The sequence below is a fragment of the Gigantopelta aegis genome, chromosome 2, assembly GCF_016097555.1.
Source record: "Gigantopelta aegis isolate Gae_Host chromosome 2, Gae_host_genome, whole genome shotgun sequence".
Lineage (NCBI taxonomy): Eukaryota > Metazoa > Mollusca > Gastropoda > Neomphalida > Peltospiridae > Gigantopelta > Gigantopelta aegis.
The window spans coordinates 15183383-15208545 of record NC_054700.1 but is presented as its reverse complement, the minus strand read 5'-3'; the positions used below and the strand labels follow the sequence as shown (position 1 = coordinate 15208545).

At 35.7% G+C, this 25163-nt stretch overlaps 1 protein-coding gene across 4 annotated transcripts in view; it reads left to right on the top strand.

Moving 5' to 3' along the window:
• The window catches only part of LOC121381884 (sodium/calcium exchanger 1-like), a 185035-nt gene that overhangs the window by 127217 nt on the left and 32655 nt on the right, over window positions 1-25163 (top strand). For all 4 annotated transcript variants that reach the window (XM_041511306.1, XM_041511299.1, XM_041511290.1 and 1 more), the window contains 3 exons: window positions 18000-18142; window positions 19775-19874; window positions 21459-21483. In XM_041511306.1, the coding sequence (XP_041367240.1) occupies window positions 18000-18142; window positions 19775-19874; window positions 21459-21483 (268 nt within the window). The remainder of the gene's footprint in view (window positions 1-17999; window positions 18143-19774; window positions 19875-21458; window positions 21484-25163) is intronic.

Genomic DNA, 25163 nt, shown 5'->3' with positions numbered 1-25163 from the left:
TAGTCAGGTTTGAAAACTGAAACCTGTCTTAAGTTTAAATGTACATAGTTCATGATGTGGTATTAATTGTTTTAATGTGAATATTGGGTCAGTACATATCACTTGTATAGTAATGTAGCCACAGTACCAATAGACCTCTTTCACATTCCACTGCGCATGTGCCCGTTGCGGTGTAACTTGAGGACGTAAACCCCGAACTCACGTGAGATCTCGCAAAAATAGATCTGTGGACAAGTTGGGGTTATAGACAATGGGAGGCCATGCAACAGGAATGTGAATATCTCCATGATGATTAATTATTCTATCAATAGGGAACCCGAAAATTCTGTCGACATCCAACAAGGCTTATTGGAGACATTTGTGAATTATTGCTTATCACGAAATAAAAAAATATTTAGTTGTTAATGCCCGACAAACCATCGTTTCTGATTCGTACGCAATAAATATCGGATATAGGCTAAAATAATCTTAATGTGTGTGTGCGTGTATGTATGCAGATATTTATTGTATTGGGAGGGGACACAATCTGTAGTGGAGGGACACAGTCTAGTTAGTGGGGGGGGGGGGCAAAAGCCATATTTTAAACCGGGTTTATGAAAGTGGGGCTATAGTCCCCCCCTCCGACTTCTCGGTTGCTACCGACCTGAGAATGGTCAGAAATGTAACTGTATTGCATATACAGCTATTTAAATTCGAAGCAAGATTATTTAACCTAAGAAAGATGTAAGTTTTATTTATAACAGATTAGACTAGCCAACAGCTAGCTTGATAATTTAGCTACAAACTCAGGATGGTTTCTTTATTATAAACTCATGAGGGTTTATTATGCGCAGTCATAAGGTAGCCTACTTTGTTTGAATGTTTGAAGCAAACATATTAAGTACCATGTCAGGCCCGTAGCCAGGGTGGGGGGGGGGGGGGGGATCGAGGTATCGGACAATCCCCCCACACAGGATTGAGAGTTCCCCTCAAATGAAAAAAAATAATCAGATTTTACATATAAAAGTCCTTGTCCCCAAATGACCGGGATAACGTAGCAAGAACGTCTGTTTGAGGTTCCATTTGCTGAAGGTTTGATCCTCCTCAGTGGGCCCATTTGATTATTTCCCGTCCCAACCAATAATCCATCAAAGGACGTCGTGTATGCTATCCTGTTTGTGGGATGTTAGAAGTATGCCCTGTATCATTTATTATAAATACATTGGTACGACTGAAAACAAATGGTTTCTTGTCGTGGCTCTGTGACGAAGCCATTTTACATGCATACCACAACTTAATGCAACTTGTTAACGTATATTTCGCAACAAAAGTTTGTGTATTACGCTGGCTACAGGCCTGAAGTTATAGACAATATTCATAAGTTAGACCAAACATCAAATTAGGATCGTATCGAGTTGGATTGGTCTACCACTCTGGAAAAATTGCTGAACTTTATGTTATGTATAATCATGTATGTTATAAAAATGTGTGATACTTGCATACCATATCAATATATAGGACTTCGCCCTATGCTTGTAAATGTGTATCAAAGTACTGATGGTATCGCTAACAATCTCGACCAATGTTCTCAGGTACAACATACAAAATAGTAACCAAACACTATTGTACATACAGATATATGTTTACTTCAAACTGATCTTCATGTAAAGAAGAAGATGTCATCTTCTAAATTCTTCGAAACAAACAACGCAAACAGCATGTCAACTTCTACTTCAGCGTTTACATGTGACGTCAAACTTTGAGCCGCGTTTACTCGGTTTCTAAGTTGTAGGTTTTCGCGTGTGACAGCTCATATATGTTTTAAAACTTCGTAAATATCAGATATTATTTCAAGTGAAGTTGTATATGTCTGATATAAATGATAGTGAAAATATAATAAAATAAGATAAATAAATACATAAATAAATAATTTGTGGATTGACATGTAACATTGATTAGTAGTTGTACGACTGTCTTTTTTTAATGAAATGATAAGGGGAAAATAGAGCTGTGATAAAGGTCTATGTGAGTTAGGGGTTTTGTTGGGGGAGTTTCAGGGGGAAGGGGAGGCATATTTTATTAAATTTTAAATACTGATACATGTGGAGAATTAAACATTAATGGTAAATCTGCGTGAATATTTAACTATAATTCTAATTGTTAAAAGTAGCAAACACATTCCACTAAAGTTAATTTTATTGTATGCATCTTTTAATTTTGCATTGTTAAAATACCCATGACAGGCGGCTCCAGAGACTTCGTCTAAGTTAATGTTTCACTGCTTTTGGTCTTAAACCGTTCCGATGTAAACTTTAGTAGACTGTTTTTCGCACCCATTTTAACATCTTATACGAAATATGTATGTCAGTCGCTAGAGATTCACAGCTCTTACTACTGTCGATCATGCCCCCCAATTTGTATATTGCCTCGATACCGTCCAATTCGGCAAGGGACGGTACTCTTCGGGCACATGCACAATGGGAATGTGAAAGAGGTCTATTGCACAATACTGGTGTTATGGTTACCATATCAAGTGTGCATCACTTGAAACTACAGGAACAGCTATATGGTACTAGTACTATGGTTACATTGGTACCATGGTTACATTGGTACCATGGTTATAGTTGTACCACACTGGTACTGTGGTTATATTCGTATCATAGTTACAGTTGTATAATGGTTACATTGGTAATGGTTACAGTTTTATGTTACTGATACTATGGTTTCATTGGTACTGTGGTTACAGTTTTATGTCACTGATACTATGGGTACACTGGTATGATGGTTACATTGGTGCCATGGTTACAGTTGTACATACTTATACTATGATTATAATTGTACAACAATGTAATGGTTACAGCGCCAAATGCACAACACTGATATCTTGGTTACAGTATCAATATATTATTGTATGCAGCTTGTAATGTGAATGCAGTGTCAGTTATGTTACAGTGGTTCAATTGTCAATTGCACAATATTGCTACTTTTACTTTAAAGAATAGTGTTAATTGCAGAACAGTGGTTAAACAACAACAAAAAAATTGTTACAGTGTCAGTTGCATGTTCCAGTTGAGATGAAATGTTTGCACAAGATAAACGGTCACCCATAACAGCATGAAGCAAAGAAGAATACAGAATGTATTTGTTGTTGATTTTTTTAATACAGCTGACTTCACTGAGAAGCATAGGCGTTGGAAGATGACAGCAACTGTCGGGGGTGGGGGGGTGGGGGCTTATTAAATGTCAGTGCATATTGTGGCCCCCCATTTTCAGAGTTGGTGGGGCCAGTGCTCCCCTGCCCCCTCCCCCCCGTTTCTGACGCCTATAGGAAGTTAAGCTTATGTCGTACTTATTGTTGTGTGTTCTTTGATTATCCTTCATTTGCCAGCATCACCCATGTATGAAAAGAAAAATAGCTGTCAAAAAAGAAAGAAAAAAAGCCATCATTGCTTGTGACAGATTTTTGACAAAACATGATATGCACGATTCATCTCCATGTGGTCTTATCAAGACATTTTAAATTACAGTCCATTATTCTTGATTGCATTAAAAATATTATTACTTTGTATATTATATAAAATTATTATATTACAAGTCTTATTATTTGTTAGTTATATTATTTTATAATTTTTATTCTGAATAATGTTGTTATTATCAAAATGTTACTTCCAATTAAGCCAGTAACAAACCAAAAAAAACAACCCAGGAGTTACACTGTCTCTAAGTATCTGTTGTTTATAGTACATGTATGGTTAGTTTTGATTAGTGTTTTGATTCGCTGGTACTGATTGGTGTTTTCTTAATTCCTCTGCGCTCTGATTGGTGTGGAATTAGTAGAAGATTCAGGTACTACTCTCCAGTCATTCATCTTGATGTTAACTTCTTCTTAGTTTCTCTCACTATCAGTACATTGTTTTTCTTTGCCGTAACTAGTAATGTGCCGTTAAAAGATGAGAGCTCATTTCTTTAATAGTTGTTCTATCTCACTGGTTTTTTTGGTGTCTGTCTCTCTATGTCTTTGTAAATTTGATGAGGTTTTTGTCCAACAACACATTATGTTTACAAAACTGTGTATACTTGCCTAGAAGTCAATGTTTTTGTTTATATAAAAAAAAGGTATTTAAAACTGCAATAACTCTTTTTACCATGATACAGTGAAACCTCTCAAGACCGGAACCAGAATTTCCTCAAAACCGGACGTTTTACAATCCCTTTTTTAAAAAACAGGACAGAACGTAACCCTCTAAACTGGACCCCTCTTTAAAGTGGACATTTATCTTGGCCCCAAGAGGGTCTGGTTTAGAGGGGTTTTACTGTATAATATTATTTACTAATATAAAACACAAACACAACTACAGCTTTAATAAACACATCTCTTTGTCCTAACTACATGTAGGTATCGATATAGTATAATTCAAAGGGTAAACACACGTGTTCACCAAGAAAATGTATTGAAAAAAAAAGATAGAAAATTTGCTTGAGCAGAGAAGGCAGAGTTGGTTTAAGGATCCGTGGGGCCTGTAACACAAATAACAGCTGGTCCACCTTCCCAGGATATATATATTTTGCAACCCCCTCGGGGAGAGGTAGAAAAATTGACCTGTGGAAAATAAATGTACACATCACCATGGGACCCCTTGAAGCATGTGGCCTGTAGCACGTGCTACATGTACTACTAGAATAAATGGGCTCTGAGAGAAGGGTTTCGACTTCGGAAATCCTCCCCCTGTATATGCACCTGATATGAAGTAATATTAATATTATGATACATTCTACTGGTTTCAGTACACTCAGTAATTTTTGTATTTGAAATTTGCTATCAGTCGTAAAGCCTGATCTCTTAGATAAGTGTGGTAAAAGAAAGGATATATCAAAGGCCGTGGTATGTGCTGTCCTGCCTGTGGGAAAGTGCATATGAAAGATCTCTTGCTGCTAATGGAAAAATGTATCAGGTTTCCTCTGATTGTCAGAATTACCAAATCTTTGACATCCAATAGCCAATTATCAATCAGTGTGCTCTAGTGGTTTCGTTAAACAAAGCAAACTATATATATATATATATATGTATGTATTTCTTCTTCAGTAAAAATTAATGGAGTGAGCAGTTTGTTGTTCAAAAGAAGGAAAATAAAGGCCTCAAATTTATTTCAAATTATAGAAAAGATAATTTCTTACTTGGATATGTGAAAGATTGGGTTGGGTTTTTTCTTTTCTCTTTTCTTTTTTTTCACTTAAAGGGAATGATGGTTAATGTAGAGAACATTGACTCAGGTGGCAAGTGTATACAAATTTGTATCTGTTCCTTTTGACTCTGTAAGTTTTGTTTCACTTGTTGCATTTAATATGAACAAAAAGTGCTGAAATAAAAATTAAGTAAGCTTATATATTTAGTAAAGTTGTTGGGATTAGAAAAGAACCAACCTTTCTTTGAGTTTTAATATATAGGCCTACATATGTGTATATGTTGCTGTGTTTTATTTAAGTAATACAATTTATATATAGATTCTATATTTATAGACTAAAACTTTAGGTTGATAGTTGGAAAAAAATGTATTATTCAACTAATGTTGATCGTGTCTTGTAATATCTTGTGTATATCCTGCATAAAAAAAGAAATTATATACTGAAGTTAGAGAGAGTATTAGTATAGTGTGTAGATTTATAAAAAAAATGTGTGAGATTGTTGTATCCATTCATTGCTGTTCAATCTGTGAATCGAATGATTTTCATACAAATGTGATGTCACCAAAAAACTATATTTGATAAAAAGCATGAAATGGTATATTTTACTTTACATATTTTCCTTGCAAATACAGTTTGCTACATTTAGTCGCTAATTACCATACACATCCCAATCTGGTAGGGTTTTCTTACATAACTAATCAAATATAAATATTATGTACATGTATATGTATCTGTCAATATTTGTCAGTTCATTGTGACATTGATGTTTTAGTTAATTTAAACATAATTTAGATTTATTTTTATAATTTGAAATCACAATTAATGCACATAAATCTGTAGAATGTGATATTTGACACAGGCAGATAACTCTGGTTGAGACGTACATGAAGGTTTGACTGCTTTCAGATGTCATAATCTATATATCACGCCAATAGATGTAATAATATGTACATCTTGCACCTCTGTTTAATATGAGGTTTATGTCCTGGGTGATATAAAATGTTGTGTGGTTCAATACCTGCATCAATAAAAAAAAAAACTGATGCTACCTAAAACATTAACAAAAATAATATTACAAAAACATTATTCTGAATTTTATAATAAATAACAATTAAGGTGAAACTGTGAACCATTAAAATTATGTCTATGTCTATATATCAAACAGGCCCATAGGCAGGACTTTTATTGGGTGGGTGCAAATTCCTTGTGATGGGACCAACAAGGAACCCCCCCCCCCCCCCCCCCCCACCCACACACACACACACACACAAACCATTTTCTTTTTTTTATGTATCTATCAAGGTTAAGTGTTTAAATTATAAATTAAGGTTAAATGTTACATTTATATCTGAAGGTTACGGGCAAGTTATATCTATATATCTGCATTGTTGAAATGTACCGGCATCGTGGTTAGGCCATCGGTCAACAGGCTGGTAGGTACTGGGTTTGGATCCCAGTCGAGGCATGGGATTTTTAATCCAGATACCGACTCCAAACCCTGAGTGAGTGCTCCGCAAGGCTCAGTGGGTGGGTGTAAACCACTTGCACCGACCAGTGATCCATAACTGGTTCAACAAAGGCCATGGTTTGTGCTATCCTGCCTGTGGGAAGCGCAAATAAAAGATCCCTTGCTGCTAATCAGAAAGAGTAGTCCATGAAGTGGCGACAGCAGGTTTCCTCTGTGTGGTCCTTAACCATATGTCTGACGCCATATAACCGTAAATAAAATGTGTTGAGTGCATCGTTAAATAAAACATTTCTTTCTTTCTTGTTGAAATGTATTTGAAGGTTATTATTAAAACTAATTCTAAGGTAATATTAACTGTGGTGTTAAACCAGTATTTTGTCTTTATAACAAGCTATCAACCACTGACTGTTGATTAATCACCTAACACCTACATGAAGCATTGAATCTTCTTTTATATTATATATTAGCCGACAGTGCATGAGTTTAGGACAGCTGTCTGTACTGCATAAACTGGCAACTATTTTTGAAGTCGGTGTATGAGCCGTGTTTTTAATGCCAACATTTTCTTTATAAACACAGCTGGCAAGATCTTGCCTTTCTCAAGATGTCATTGCACTGAAAAGTTTAGTAAAGGAATCAAATGAAGTTCTGTTAATCAGGAGCTGATCTAGAAATAATAAAATGGGGTGGTTTGATTTTTTAATGTTACATCTACTGGACTTAAGTTTCAGTAAAATACATAAACAATAAACCTTGTGTTAAGTGGTTACCTCGCAAAGTGTCAGAAAATTGTCTATTGGAACAGGTTACTGCTTTATACAGGTTAGTGTTAGATGATCTCCAAGATTAGTAAGGTGGTCTGTTAAGACAGGTTGTTGCTTTATGCAGGTTAGCTTGCCCTGTTTGATGATTTGGAAGAAATATAAGGTGGTCTGTTAAGACAGCTGAATAAATACAAGTTATTTGCTCATTTAGATGATTTAAAGAGAAAGGATAAGGTGGTCTGTTAAGACAGGTGGTTTTTTAATATAGGTCCCATCTGCACTGTTAGATGATATAAAGAGAAAGGATAAGGTGTTCTGTTAAGACAGGTAACTACTTAATGTAGGTTAATTTGCTTATTTAAATGATAAAAGAGAAAGGGTAAAGTGGTCTGTTAAGACAGGTGGTTTCTTAATTCAGGTCCTTTTGCACTGTTACATAGTTTGGAAGAGAGATAAGATGGTCTGTTAAGACAGGTAACTACTTAATGCAGGTTAGTTTGCTCATTTAGATGATATAAGGTGGTCTGTTAAGAGAGGTGGTTTCTTAATTCTTCTACTTTTATTTTTGTCTCTCCTCTGGGTGTATTTCTTGGGACCGTTCTAGGATACATTTTCTTCCTCCTTCTAAGTTATCTATAGAGAGTTACCTATTAATATGTTGAGTCATATGGTGTATCTTCAAGCCATGTGTTAGTGAGTTTTATTTAGATACAGGTGTAGATTTCACACAAACAGATATATTTCACAAATTGAATTAGAGCATCATTGGGTAAAAAAAGAGAAAAAACCCCTGCTATATCGATATGAGTTCTGTTTCGACAAATTGACAAAACATTTCATAAGTTTTTTCTTTCAGCGGCTTGTTACCTCATGGTTATTTACATTCTCAGTCAGTACAGGTGTTTTCCTTTTTGGACATGAGTACACAGGTAGAAAATGCTGTGCAGGTTCTCTAGCTATTTTCACTGGGTGTCTTGCCAAAACGCCGATGTATTTATGATGTCAGTGTTTCACACGGTTGAAACTGTGTAATGGGTGCTAGAGATTTACTAAGGGAAGAAACTAAATGTTTCTTTAACGACACCTCAGCACATGTTTAAACAGCAGCTGCGTGGAGTTGGGAGATTTCACCTGAAGTACGTTGGGTTATAGGATTGATTGCTTTCGGGGGGGGGGGGGGGGGGGGGGGGGGGGGGGGGGGGGGGGGGGTGGGGGGGGCATTGTGCGTGTTAGGTCTCGTCCCAACCAGTATATACATCGTAGATATATCATAGATATAACACTGAGATATGTACCATTCTGGGGGAGGGGGATGTAGCCCAGTGGTAAAGCACTCGCTTGATGCATCGTCGGTTTGAGATCGATCCCTGTTGGTAGGCCCATGGGGCTATTTCTCATTCCAGCAAGTGCACCATGTATATTAAACGCTGTGGTATGTGCTATCCTGTGTGGGATGGTGCATATAAAAGATCCCTTGCCACTAATGAAACAAATGTAGCAGGTTTTCTCTCTAGAACTATATGTTAAAATTACCAAATGTTCAACATCCTGTAGCCGATGATTAATAAATCAGTGTGCTCTAGTGGTGTCATTAAACACAAGAAACTGTATCATTCTGTTTCAAGTGAAATGCATATAAAAGATTAATGCTGCTGTAAGTATATAGTAGCTGTAGGAGACATACGACTGGCATATCAAAGGCCATGGTATGTACTACCCTATCTGTGGGATGGTGCATATAAAAGATCCCTTGCTGCTAATCTAAAAGAGTAGCCCATGAAGTGGCAACAGTAGGTTTCCTCTCTCAATACGTGTTGTCCTTAACCATATGTCCGACGCCATATAACCGTAAATAAAATGTGTTGAGTGCGTTGTTAAATAAAACATTTCTTTCTTTCTTTCTGTAGGAGACATATGCCATGGCAAGGTTTTGTTTTGTTTTCTAATTTTTAGCTCTGTCAGTATCTATACTAAGTGTTGAAATGAGTATAATATTTATTCTAAGCAGGGTTATTCTTGTTTCTCGAACACAAATGGTTGCATACGACAGGTTGCATTTTTGTGTACATGTTTCCACCTATGGAGGTTTGACTTTACAATTTATTCTAGTAAATATATATACCTAGATACATACATACATACATATATAGAGGATACACATGCTTTGTGAGGTGGTGAGCCATGTTAAACACAATAACACGCTTCTGGTGATTCCAACAGTGCATCAGATAAAGAGGTATTTGTTACCACAGAGCTTAGGGCAGGTAGGGCTGGTCAGGTTTTGTCTAAATCTGGCACATAGAGCAATAAATAAAGTAAACACTCTTCATGTATTCCAGTGAAATAGAGATAATCGGAGTGTGAATGATCAGGTGTTTCTATCTTTGTGTCTTCCAGTAAAAGGAAGCATGTTTTGTTTGCTTAAAATGAGCAATAAAATTGAGCAGTGAAAATAAATGGCTACATGTATATGTAGAAAGGGAGTTCAGATCAACAGAATGGTGTCTTTCAATGCTTACGCCGATAGTTAATAGTATTGGCTTGAATACAGAAAGGTCAAACATATGTACTTGTATGCTCAAGGTGGGGCGGGATGTAGCTCAGTGGTACAGCGCTTGCTTGCTGCGTGGTTGGTCTGGGATCGATCCCCGTTGGTGGGCCCATTGGGCTATTTCTCGTTCCAGACAGTGCACCACGACTGGTATTCAAAGGCCGTGGTATGTGCTATCCGGTCTGTGGGATGGTGCATATAAAAGATCCCTTGCTGCTAATCGAAAAGAATAGCTCATGAAGTGTCGACTGGTTTTCCTCTCAATATCTGTGTGGTCCTTAACCAAATGTCCGATGTCATATAACTGTAAATAAAATGTGTTGAGTGCGTCATTAAAGAAAACATTTCCTTCCTTCTATGCTCAAACTAAAACCAAAGTTACAAAGTTGTGATTAAATTAACCCTATTGTTACTCATATAAACGTCTCAAAACTGGACCATCATTAAACGAGAATTCCCGTAAACCTCATGCGCACGTGCAAACATTTTAGCAGGAGGGTGAGATCTAGGTTGTGTTGACCAAAGTTTATAATCGGGGTTTCGAGTCATGCTCCCCTGAAAAAAAATATATTGAGAAAAAAGAAAATTTGCTCGAGCATGGAACTCTCCCTCTGTACATGTGCCTCAAACTGGATGTTTTTCATCTCCCCTTTTTAAATATCACTACAGAACTGAACCATTCTAAGCCAGATACCACTTAAAATCAGACTTTCAGTTTAGAGGGGTTTCACTGTATAACTGTAAAAAAACCCATAGAGTTAAAGAGGAGGAAAGGAATATTTGTTATTAACACATCCATTACATTTTCAGCTACAACTATTTTGGTATCTGATGTATTTCAACTCTTGGTCAAGATGGGGGTGGGGGAAATATGTCTACACACCTGGGGGAGTCGGGAAGTTGAGATGACCCCCCCCCCCCCCCCCCACTGAGGCTAAAACTATCTCTTTTGTTTACAGTATATTATTTCGCTTTTCATATTAAATTGGGATATTCAAGGAAAATATAGACAAAAGTGTCTGCTAGATTGACATTCGACCTCAGACACCCCCCCCCCACCCCACATGTACATGTAATATCATCTCCTGATATTTGGCTTCAACTTATGCGAGGGTCAAACTACCAACTGCCAGCACAAAGTTGGCCACCTTTCTGCTCTCACGACTTCTACGACTGTCCCGTTACTAGTCTGAGCACTCTTACAACTTGATTGTCATCGTATAAATCATTAGTTGTTAATTTGAGCATATAATTCACACCAAAAAAAAGAAAGAAAAAAAAAAGAAGAAGAAGAAGAAAGTATTAAGTAAATTGCATAACAACAGAAAGTTTTAAATTATACAAACATAAAAAGGAACTCAACCTTGACCTTTGCACTAAAGTAACAAAACATTATTTTCCTTCATTAACCTACTCTGTTCTGACAAGCATTTGATATTGTCAATGAAACAGCTTGAAGTAACTATGATGTTGAGGAAATGGATATTTGAAAAACAAATTATGACTTGAGTTATGGCTTGATTGTTGTGGTGATGATTTAATGAGAAAAATATTAACTAATGGCACGTCTTCTAATTTATTACATGGTTTTACATAAATATTATTTCTCATTAGCTGTTCACCTCAAAAGCCCAGGTGAAAGTCCTGGTAAAAGCTCAGGTAGATGGCTGGACTCAGGTGTGCAGACAGAGGTAGATGACAGGTATTCAATATCGTAAAATACATTACAGTGTCGTATGCACTGGAGATGGACTATTTATGATATTGCACCATTATAAATTATTTCCATAATGCAGCCTTTATGAATCTATGATGTGCGAGAAATGTTATTAACAATGTTGTTAACATTAATTATACCTGTAGTAGTAGTAGAAATAATAATAATAATAATAATAATAATAATAATAATAATAATGATTTAAACATATGTATTAAAGTTTTGGGTTTGGCCAATAGGCTAAAATGTATATGAAGGTCTCTCTCAGCATTTCACATTTATAAAAGTGAGCATGACCAGAACATACATGGTAATTTTAAAAAGAAGGAGAGGATCATGATGATATAAGTTCCTTAAGCAGCCACCTGTTTTAACAAGCCTTCTGTTTTAAGAGGCCACGTTATTTTTCTACTATATGATACAATTTACTTAAGCAGCCACCTGTTTTAACACATTTTATTTACGGTTATATGGCACTGGACATAAGGTTAAGGACCACACAGATATTGAGGGAGGAAATCCGCTGTAGCCACTTATGGGCTACTCTTTTCAATTAGCAGCAAGGGATCTTTTATATGCACAATCCCACAGTCAGGATAGTACATACCACGGTCTTTGATATACCAGTCGTGGTGAACTGGCTGGAGCGAGAAATAACGCAATGGGCCCACCAACAGGGATCGATCCCAGACCGACCACACATCAAGCAAACGCTTTACCACTGCACTACATCCCGCTCCCTTTAAATGGGGAAATACTGTCTAAAATAACTACAGCTTGTCTCCATAACCATTACTTCTCAGACGAACGTGCGTTTTTAAAATTAAAAAAATTAAGCATTTTGGGGTATTACAAAAACCTGGATTACCAGACCAATTTCAAGTGTATGAAAATGAATATTCTAAATAATAAAATGTAACTATATGTACTTCCAATTTAAAATATCAAAAACAGCTTTAATAGTGAAAAATATGAATAAACTGCATTCATCATTGATCTTATCTATTCATTTTAAATTGGTTTATTATTGTAAATATATACTTTAATGTGGTATATTCAATGTTAATAAAATTTTACAAAATATAATAAAAAGAACAACAATAACAACAACAGAAAAATAGAAAATCAGTCATTAGATAGATTACCATACTTAACAGAATAAGTGCATTCATTATTGCTCGATTCTACCATATTAATTTTAAATTGTTTTATTATTGTAAATATATAATTTAATGTTGTTTAATCAACGTGAATAAATTTTACAAAACATAAAAACAACAACAATAATGACAGAAAAATAGAAAATCAGTCACTAGATAGATTACCATACTTAACAGAATAAGTGCATTCATCATTGCTCGATTCTGTAATTTTCTATAGAAACATGAATAATGGAGACCTGGACATAATTGGCATGCAGAACGTATGGTCATGCATGTGTTAATTCTTTATGGATGATTACCAGCCCTTTAACTTTGGATCTAGCAATAATATCTTGGCTATAATTGTATGCTTGCATATAGACCCATGTTCAAGCCTTGAAGCATTTGGCAATGGCTGTATGCAGTAAATAAAATTGAGCAATTACCATGCCACTTCTGGTATTGTATGTCAGAATTTTTATATGGGAGTGTGGAAGGTGTAAAAAATGTTTTGGGCAATTGATAACACTGTCATCTTAAATCATGTCTTTGATGTATTAAATAACATTGTTCATTTCATTGATATAGGTATTTTCCTGCTAATATCCAATTAAGGTTCAATCATGTTGACATGGGCACACACACCTCAGCTATCCAGGCTGTCTGTCCAGGACAGTGGGTTAGTTGTTAACTGCTGTTAGTGGTTAGTAGTTAGCGACAGAGAAGAGGGTGTAGTGGCATTACACTTACCTATTGAGTTGTTAAAACTCACTCTGGATGGGAGCCGATACCTGGATGTGAACCCAATACCTACCAGCCTTATGTCCAATGGCTTAATCACCTTAACTACCGAGGCCGGTCTAATAACATAATTAAAGGTGTATTATTATGGCTGCAAGGGCTATATTTGGCTAATATTTTATATTTGTGATAAATATACAGACTAATCTATCTCGCACACAGTTTTTGCATAATTAACTTGAGAATACCACAATTTTAACATGCTTCACATGGAGTAGTTAAATTTAAAGAATTAACAGCTAGAATTGTGATAAATTTTATGAGTCATGGCTTACCTGTACTTTCCTAAAATTATTAATTTTGCTGAAAACAAGAACAGAACAATTATGCACTAAGTTTTACATTCAGCTATATTTCCATGACAATAAGGTTAGAACGTTTTTAGTTAGAAGTTAGATCAAGGAAACTTGCGTCTTAGCTCTGTAACATTGGGAGTTCCTCTCAATTCTTCTTTAAAAAAACTAATACAATGTACATATATTTATTTATTTATTTATTTATTTTTTTAATTAATGTTTTAATTTTTTTTAGAAATAGATTAATCTTGAATTTCACAAATTAAAACAAATGTAGATATTTAAAAAAATTATTTTAGTTTTACACCAAATCCACAGTGTGTGGTAGTTAACAATTTAATACATTGAAATTTGTTTTTATAAACTGGATTCTGTTTATTTTGTTAGTGGTAAGTACATTGTATTGGACCCTTCCTGGTGGGATCTGGCTCAGTTGGAAGAGCACTCACCTGAGGTGACCATGGTATGTGCTGTCCTGTCTGTGAAATAGTGCATATAAAAGATCCCTTGCTACTAATGGAAAAATGTGATGGGTTTTTTCTGAAGACTACAAGTCAAAATTACCAAACGTTTCACATCCAATAACTGATAACCAATAAATCAATGTGCTCTAGTGGTGTAGTTAAAACAAACTTTTAGACCCTTCCTAATTAAGATGTTTATGTAACAGACTGGTAATAATTCTGAATCAAAAATAGTATTGGTAGTAAATCTTAAGGAAGAGATTAATGTTACTTGTAGAATGCAGGAAATTGATTTTCTGGACATCCTAGTTTTCAAACCCCCAAACCCCCCCCCAAAAGCTTTGCTATACACCCTCGATCTCAGTCAGCCCTTTTCCCCCCAATGCTGTGCCTAGTAGTAAACGTATAGTTTTTATGATACATGTATAAACGTAAGAACAGATTTATATTAACTAGAGGACCTTTGACATAGCCATTTTAGGCCAAAAAACAAATTAAGTTGGTTTCTGGTCAGACCAAAGTTTCAGAATTTCAGGGGTTTTTTTTGGATTTTGTTTTGTTTTTGTTTAAAGCATGGATTGCACAGAAAAGGTGGGTATATTTAGGTGTTTTTTTTTTTTTTTTTTTACGTTCTCCTCATCTGCCTTAGTCCATCCTCAGCTAATATGGTGCCCCTCCTTTGCCTTGGTACCCTAAGTAGTTTTCTAAACAGTAGCACGGGGTGTTCTGTACAACACCCAGGTTAATCTTACAAAAATCAACGTCATACCGTGGGAAATAAAAAAAATATAAAAAATATTGAGGCACAAAGGTTAAAATTAACGCATGTGCTGTCCAGAGACCAGAAATTTATTTTGTTTGTCCTTACTCTGAGGATCACACTCTGGACTGGCTACGAGATAGGTACTTTACTTGTTTATGACACTTACCTTACTTTCTTGTGTAGGGAAGGTTAATTTACATGCAGGTGTCACCTTTACGGATATTTTTAATATAAAAATTTAACAGAGTTATTCACATAAAATAAAACATAGGCATTATCATAAAAACAAATTGGCAGATACTGATAGAAAGAAAAAAAGAAGAGAAACACTTGGTATTGTAGATAACATTTAATGTGTATATAAAAAGCAAACTTGTAACATGGGATAGAATGTCCAGGATGTGGGATTAAATTTCTGTACAATGGTTAATTTCCTCATGGCGGGACGTAGCCCAGTTGTAAAGCGTTTGTTTTGATGTGCGGTCAGTCTAGGATCGATTCCCATCAGTGGGCCCATTGGGCTATTTCTTGTTCCAGCCAGTGCACCATGACTGTATATATCAAAAGCCATGGTATGTGCTATTCTGTCTGTGAGATGGTGCATATAAAAGATCATTTGCTACTAATATAAAAATGTAATGGGTTTCCTCTCAAAAACTAAATGTCAAAATAACTAAATGTTTGATTAGTAAATCAATGTGCTCTAGTGGTGGTGTTAAACAAAACAAACTTAATTTCCTAATTCTTTATATAAAGGTCCTGGTGGTGGTCTCCCTTTGATGTTGTTATACACAGGGTACAATATTTTTCACGAGAACGGTCATTCTGTTCGCGTGTCGGTTATACAACTTTAAAATCATGAGAACCACCAATCAGTTACGTGGTGAACAATTACATTCTAAAATTAAAAGTACTATGTATCAGTAGCGAAAGTGAAAATCAGTTTATTTTTAAATACAGTTGAACCACCAATGTAGCACAGAACCCGTAGTTCATATGTTTTAGGATTAGGTAGGGCTAACTCATCGGTTGTAAATGAGAACCATATTCACGTAACCGAAAAATCGGTTACCTAAGGAAAATTCAAGTGAGCGGACTTCCGGTTACCTAAGATTTTGAAATAGTGTCCCCTGTATATACATGTATGTGATCTCGTCTTCCATCACTGTGTATACAGAGACTCAATAACCTATCAATGTACAGTGGACATTTTCAAACTATCAAACTTTGTCTTGGTGACAAATATTTCTATATACCTAGGTTCAAATTAGGGTCCTAGTTTTGTTAGTACTTTGTCACCTTGTGAAATCTATGTGTGAGTGTATGGGTGTGGGTGCGTGTGTCTGTGTGTGTGTGTGTGTGTGTGTACATGAGTGTGTGTGTGTGTGTGTGTGTGTGTGTGTAGATGCATGTACATAAGTGTATGTGTGTGTACAAAAGGTATGGTTGTGTGTGTGTGTGTGTGTCAGTGTGTGTGTGTCAGTGTGTGTGTGTGTGTGTGTGTGTTTGTTTTTTTTGCTTATTCGTTTGTCATGTGTGTTTCAGTTTTTCCAAAAACAGCAAAATTCATATGACCGGGCCGTAACAACCATTCATAGTAAACTAATCTTTTCTGGTAAAATAAATATAATAATATTTAAATTTGGAATGTAGATTTATTTTATACACGAACTTGTGTATAAGACCACACGTGGAAACAAGTGTCCTTTAAGAGCAGGTGACCTTTAAATACAGTAAAAAGAAGTATTTACATGTATATACAGTACATGAAGTACAAGAACAAATCTTAAGGGTTCTTGTTAGGCCAGTGGTTGTTATGTAAGTTGTTCTCTATAAACAGGTTGTTTGTTATACAAGGTGTTCTTTAAAAAAACAAAAAAACAAAAAACTTCAGCTGTATGTACTATTTCATGCTGTCTTCATCAAATGTGCTTTTTGATGTCCATGTTTTTGTTCATTCTTGATTGGTGAACAAAATCTGTTTCCATGTGTTACTTTGATATGCGTGAAAATGTGATTTCACACATTACCGTACTTGTTGATGTAGAAGCTGATCTCGGATGTTTTGTGTTACTGCTCTCACTTCACTGGTTCTTCATGTGTTTCTACTGTATTCAAAACTTGACTGTTGCATGCCTTCGACTCTGTGCATTTCACTTACGTAACTCGTGTTGATAGTTGAACAAGATTATGTGTAACTCGTGTTGATAGTTGAACAAGATTAAGTGTAACTTGTGTTGATAGTTGAACAAAATTAAGTGTTATGTTCAGTAACTATATTTCTGGTTTTATATGCAATTCATAAGTGGTTTTGGGTTAAATATGTAAATTAAAGTATTACATACATGTAGTGTTACTTGACTCTGATTGTCCAGATTAAAATCATTTGAATTCATATGGTGTTTTAAAAATACTTTTTTTAATTGTCATTTTACAGCATTATAATAATTATTGTTTTTTTTTTCAATTATTGCAATTAATATATTATGTTTTACTTCTGATTGTAATTTATACATGTGTTAATCAGATTTTAAAATTTACGTACAGAAATAATGTAGAAAAACACATTTTAATTTATTAATTTAGATTCTGAATAATCATAGCAGACACTCAATGGGTATTAATAATATTTGAATTTACACACTTTAAAATGCATGTATTTATACGAATGGCTGACATTTTAAAAGACTATTTTTTGATGATATTATTTCTTGTCTCAAGTTCAAATTCATCATAGTCTTAGCTAATTATTTATTTAGTTGTTTATTTATGAAAATTATTTTATATGATCTTATTTGTTATCGCTGGCTTAAATTCCACGTAGCCTGTAAGCTGATTGGTTATTTATGAAAATTATTTGTTTTTCGCAGGTTTAGACACGCAGCTGTCAGCACTCTTATGGGTGGAGCGAAGTTGAGGTCAATGGCGGCTCAGCGCAACCCACGGATGGCCGATGTTGTTGCTAAGATGCAGACACTACACGAGGCCGTCAAGCAAGGAAAACCTCCAGAGGGTAACTGTAAATTAATGTACACATTATAAAATACAAAATAGTGGATTGTAAATTTAATGTAAATGTCAAAATGTGTAAGACTAACTGTAAGTAAAAAAATTTAAGTATTTAATTATAAATTTAGTATAAATGTCAAAATATGTAAGAGTAAATGTAAATTGCACATATTTTACATACACATTATTTGATTGTAAATTTAATGTCAATGTGAAAATGTATAAGAGTATACATGTAACTGTAAATTTAAAAAATGTCCAAGTATTTAATTATAAACTTAATATAAATGTTATAATATGTAAGAGTAACTTTAAATTGCACATTTTAAATACACATTATTTGATTGTAAATATAATATACATGTCAAAATATGTAAATTAAAAATAAATAAACATTTTATTATAAATTTAATATAAATGTAAAAATATATAACAGTAACTGTAAAGTGCACAAATTTAAATTGAAATTGTTTAAATGTAAATTTAATATGAATGTCAAAATAGGTAACAGTAACTATAAACTGAACAAATTTAAATAAACATTATTTAATTGTAAATTTAATATAAATGTCAAAAGATGTAAGAGTAACTGTAAATTGCACATATTTTAAATACAAAATATTTAATTGTAAATTTAACATAAATGTCAAAATATATAATAATAACTGTAAATTGCGTAAATTTAAAGGGACATACCCTAGTTTTTAAACATTAAGGCATATTTTTTACTATTAGAGCCGTTTTTGATAACTGAAATCACACTTTACTTAGATTTTATTGTTTAGATTATCCATTTCCATAAATTTGAAGTGTTTTTGGTCTTCCTGGTGTTTTTAATATCACAAAATGCATTTCTCATATTTTAAAAAACCACACATACATCTGAGAAGTAACAGTTACGGAATCGAGTTTTAGTCTAATTTTAGAGGGTATTTCACCATTTCAAAGTCACAGACTCATGTTTCACTCAATTGTAACTTTATACAAATGTGTTACAGGTACACATTGTATGTAGATTAACTAAACTTAGTGTTAATTTTCATGGGTTGGAACTAGTGTATGTCCCTTTAAGTAAAAAATGGTTTAATTGTAAATTTAATATAAATGTCAAAATATGTAAAACAAAAATAATAAATACAAAGTATTCAAGGGTGATTGTTAATAATGAAATAAATTGTTTTAATTCCTGTTTTTTTGTGGATACTGGAAAACTGTTGATTCCCATCTCTGTCAAGTGATAATTTTTGGAGCACTCTTAATTAGCTGTAAATTGAAAATAACTGCTGTGCTCGAGTCATATTTGCTGTTAAATTGTTATAGTTGTTAAAATGTAGTCTCTACTGATAAAGAAATAAAAAAGAAATTTAAAGAGGTGAATATATTACAGGAAAGTAGGTTTGATCTTTGTTTGGCCTTAATGTAGTGTATGCAATAAAAAGCTGAATATGATAAAATGATGTACACACTACAACACTGTTTCTGTGACTAATGAAATTAAGGTTAATGATCTGTTTGCTTGTTATAATTTTTTTTTTTTAAAAGACAGAGAAAGCCTAGAGAAACAGAATGATTGTTTTCCCAGCAGAACCCAATTAGTCATCTATGTCATTACTGGTTTGGTTTTTTTCCTCCTCAGGTGATTTGGTGGGGAAGTTCACCTTTGCATCAGACAGATACGCTGTTCTAGAAAGTGCAGGAAACCTCCAGATAGACGTACTATTCCACAGACAGATTCTGTAGGTTCTTACAGCAGTTACTGCTCATTACCGCTCTTCTTTATCACCTTCCATAACCTCTCTTTACCATACCTGTTCTTTATCACACCCTGTAACCTCTCGTTATCTTACCTGTTTTTTATCACCCTACATAACCTCTCTTTACCATACCTGTTATCACCCTCCATAACCTCTTTACCCTACCTGCTACCACCCTCCATAACCTCTCTTTACCATACCTGTCATCACCCTCCATAACCTTTCTTTACCATACATGTACCTGTTATCACTCTACATAACCTCTCTTTAACCTACCTTTTCTATAATGCCCTCCATAACCTCTCTTTACCATACCTGTTATCACTCTACATAACCTATCTTTAACCTACCTTTTCTATAATGCCCTCCATAACATCTCTTTACCGTACCTATTCTTTAACACCATGCATAACATCTCTTTATCCTACTGGTATGTCATTTCTAAGTTCTTTTTTCTTGCTTAAAATAATTCTTTTTCGGTTCTATAAAGAACACACCAGATATACAAATATTAATTCAGTGAAACGCCTCTAAACTGGACACCCATGGGACCAACTAAAAGTCTGTTTTACAGGTTACCTTGTTTAGAGAGGTGTGGGAAATGGGATAATGAAAAATGTCGAGGGTTTTGAGGGAATTCCAGTTTACTGAAGGTCCAGTTTAGAGGGGTTTGACTATATTGTAAGGCCAGAGATTCCTTTCCATGGTTTTAGAGAACTACAGTGAAACCTGTTTAAACCGGATCATGCCTGAGACTTAATATTTATCCGGTTTAGACAGAATCCAGTGTTTAAAGGTAGCATGTTAGAATTTAGAAAAAATTCGGGACCAGGGAACTTGACCGGTTTTTACAGGATTCCGCTTTATTCAGGGTCAGGTTTAGACAGGTTTCACTATACCATGCCTCCTTGCCGCCCCCCCCCACTTCCTATACCAGTGAATTTAAACCCCCACAAATGTGTGAAATTTGTCATTAGAACATGTATTGGTAATGCATTTGGGGCGGGACGTAGCGCAGTGGTACAGCACATGGTCGGTGTGGGATTGATCCCCGTCGGTGGGCCCATTGGGCTATTTCTCATTCTAGCCAGTGCACCTTGACTGGTATATCAAAGGCCGTGGTATGTACTACCGTATCTGTAGGATGGTGCATATAAAAGATTCCTTGCTGCTAATCAAAAAAGAGTGGCCCATGAAATGACGACAGCGGATTTCCTCTCTCAATATCTGTGTGGTCCTTAACCATATGTCTGTCGCCATATGACCTTAAATAAAATGTGTTGAGTGCATCGTTAAATAAAACATTTCTTTCTTTCTTTGGTAATGCATCTGTTAACACAGTGCAACCTCTCTGAAACAGACACCCATGGGACCAAGCAAAAGTCCAGTTTTAAGAGGTGTCTGGTTTAGTGAGGTAATGTTGTGTACCGATATTTTAAAAAGGGACTGTCAAAAATGCCCTGTTTTGAGGGAATTCCAGTTTAAGGAGAGTCCTCATTTGAAGAGGCTATGCATGCATTGTTTTTGTTCAATACTATATTTTAGTTTTTTTTTTGTTTTTTTCAGTTCAAAGAGTACAGTCAGTATGCTGGTAAGTGTACACAGTGGGCCAAATTTACGAAAACCTGTTTTCCTTAAATGCAAGTGTTTAGGCCTTGTTAATGTAGGTAGTTCCACACATGTAAAACATAAACAGGCGTTGTAAATTTGGATCAAGATATTTACTTATATACTGATGGAAAGAACTAAGGGAACGCATGGTATTTGAGACCAAATGTAATTCACTACTGGAGTAGTTAAGTCTGTATAAAATACAGAGATGTATTGTGAAACTGCATGTCAGTACTGTGGGGTTGACATCCAGTAACACGGTTAATTTCCTGATACTTGTGGACAAGGAGTTTGGTTGTAGTCAACATTTTGATGTTGCTACTCGCATGTTTCTTTATTTCTTTCCATCATATGGGCACCTGAATGCAGTAAATCTATGAAAGCATATATAAGATGTTTAATTTATTGATTGATCAGTTGACCTTTATGTCCTTGGAAGCTACGTAACTATAACTAGGCTGGTGACTGTTATGATGTGATAAAAGTGTATCCTCAGATCCTCGTGAAACGTAGTGTATTGCCAAAGAAACTTGTAAGATCATGGGCCTAATTCACTAAACTCTCGCAACTTTGCGATCTCGCAGTGCAATGCTAAAAGACTTCCAAAGAGGATGCTTTGTTGTCTAGCAGAGCCTAAGAGACCTTTGTGAATTAGGCCCCATGTGTTTATGTAGACTGCTACATTTTATTAAAAAGAAAAATAACTATAACCTTGTGTGTGTCTATGTATGTCTCTGTGTGTGTGTGTGTGTGTGTGTGTGTGTGTCTGTCTGTGTCTGTGTCTGTCTGTGTGTGTGTGTCTGTCTGTCTGTCTGTCTGTCTGTCTGTCTGTCTGTCTGTCTGTCTGTCTGTCTGTGTGTGTGTGTGTGTGTGTCTGTGTGTGTGTGTGTGTGTGTCTGTCTGTGTTTCCATGTATATATATATATATATGTGTGTGATATCTTGTATTAGGAAGTCTAGTACTAATGGTAACTGGAGCTGAATTCCATCACTGCATTTCCTGCTTCACGGAGCAAAGATTATAGTGGAATTATTTTCTTATTCTTCTTCCCATCAAATTATACAGTGGACATCTGTGATGGTAATTGCCATCACGGTGCTGAAAGCACTGTCAGTTTTCATTTAAAAGATTTAATGAAAAATAATTCCATTGTTGTCTTATAAAAGCAGGGTGATTACAGCCAGCTGTAAAAAAAACTAAACAATTGGGTTTTCTCGGGATTTATGATGGACCCAAAATATTATTGGCAATATTGGGCAGGATTTAGCTCAGTTGGTTGAGTGCTCGCCTAAAGTGGGTCACAGGACTGAACCTTCTTGGCAGACACATTTGTGTTTTTTCCCATCCCGACCAGTTCACCATAACTGGGGATTATCAAAGGATATGGTATGTGCTGTCCTGTCTATGGGACAAACAGATAGTCAGTATTAGAAGGGTCCACGGGAATAACCTATGATGTCCAAACAGATAGTCAGTATTAGAAGGGTCCACGGGAATAACCTATGATGTCCAAACAGATAGTCAGTATTAGAAGGGTCCACGGGAATAACCTATGATGTCCAAACAGATAGTCAGTATTAGAAGGGTCCACGGGAATAACCTATGATGTCCAAACAGATAGTCAGTATTAGAAGGGTCCACGGGAATAACCTATGATATCCAAACAGATAGTCAGTATTAGAAGGGTCCACGGGAATAACCTATGATGTCCAAACAGATAGTCAGTATTAGAAGGGTCCACGGGAATAACCTATGATGTCCAAACAGATAGTATTAGAAGGGTCCACGGGAATAACCTATGATGTCCAAACAGATAGTCAGTATTAGAAGGGTCCACGGGAATAACCTATGATGTCCAAACAGATAGTCAGTATTAGAAGGGTCCACGGGAATAACCTATGATGTCCAAACAGATAGTCAGTATTAGAAGGGTCCACGGGAATAACCTATGATGTCCAAACAGATAGTCAGTATTAGAAGGGTCCACGGGAATAACCTATGATGTCCAAACAGATAGTCAGTATTAGAAGGGTCCACAATAATAACCTATGATGTCCAAACAGATAGTCAGTATTAGAAGGGTCCACGGGAATAACCTATGATGTCCAAACAGATAGTCAGTATTAGAAGGGTCCACGGGAATAACCTATGATGTCCAAACAGATAGTCAGTATTAGAAGGGTCCACGGGAATAACCTATGATGTCCAAACAGATAGTCAGTATTAGAAGGGTCCACAATAATAACCTATGATGTCCAAACAGATAGTCAGTATTAGAAGGGTCCACAATAATAACCTATGATGTCCAAACAGATAGTCAGTATTAGAAGGGTCCACGGGAATAACCTATGATGTCCAAACAGATAGTCAGTATTAGAAGGGTCCACGGGAATAACCTATGATGTCCAAACAGATAGTCAGTATTAGAAGGGTCCACGGGAATAACCTATGATGTCCAAACAGATAGTCAGTATTAGAAGGGTCCACGGGAATAACCTATGATGTCCAAACAGATAGTCAGTATTAGAAGGGTCCACGGGAATAACCTATGATGTCCAAACAGATAGTCAGTATTAGAAGGGTCCACGGGAATAACCTATGATGTCCAAACAGATAGTCAGTATTAGAAGGGTCCACAGGAATAACCTATGATGTCCAAACAGATAGTCAGTATTAGAAGGGTCCACGGGAATAACCTATGATGTCCAAACAGATAGTCAGTATTAGAAGGGTCCACGGGAATAACCTATGATGTCCAAACAGATAGTCAGTATTAGAAGGGTCCACGGGAATAACCTATGATGTCCAAACAGATAGTCAGTATTAGAAGGGTCCACAGGAATAACCTATGATGTCCAAACAGATAGTATTAGAAGGGTCCACGGGAATAACCTATGATAGATCAGTATTAGAAGGGTCCACGGGAATAACCTATGATGTCCAAACAGATAGTCAGTATTAGAAGGGTCCACGGGAATAACCTATGATGTCCAAACAGATAGTCAGTATTAGAAGGGTCCACGGGAATAACCTATGATGTCCAAACAGATAGTCAGTATTAGAAGGGTCCACGGGAATAACCTATGATGTCCAAACAGATAGTCAGTATTAGAAGGGTCCACGGAATAACCTATGATGTCCAAACAGATAGTCAGTATTAGAAGGGTCCACGGGAATAACCTATGATGTCCAAACAGATAGTCAGTATTAGAAGGGTCCACGGGAATAACCTATGATGTCCAAACAGATAGTCAGTATTAGAAGGGTCCACGGGAATAACCTATGATGTCCAAACAGATAGTCAGTATTAGAAGGGTCCACGGGAATAACCTATGATGTCCAAACAGATAGTCAGTATTAGAAGGGTCCACGGGAATAACCTATGATGTCCAAACAGATAGTCAGTATTAGAAGGGTCCACAATAATAACCTATGATGTCCAAACAGATAGTCAGTATTAGAAGGGTCCACGGGAATAACCTATGATGTCCAAACAGATAGTCAGTATTAGAAGGGTCCACGGGAATAACCTATGATGTCCAAACAGATAGTCAGTATTAGAAGGGTCCACGGGAATAACCTATGATGTCCAAACAGATAGTCAGTATTAGAAGGGTCCACGGGAATAACCTATGATGTCCAAACAGATAGTCAGTATT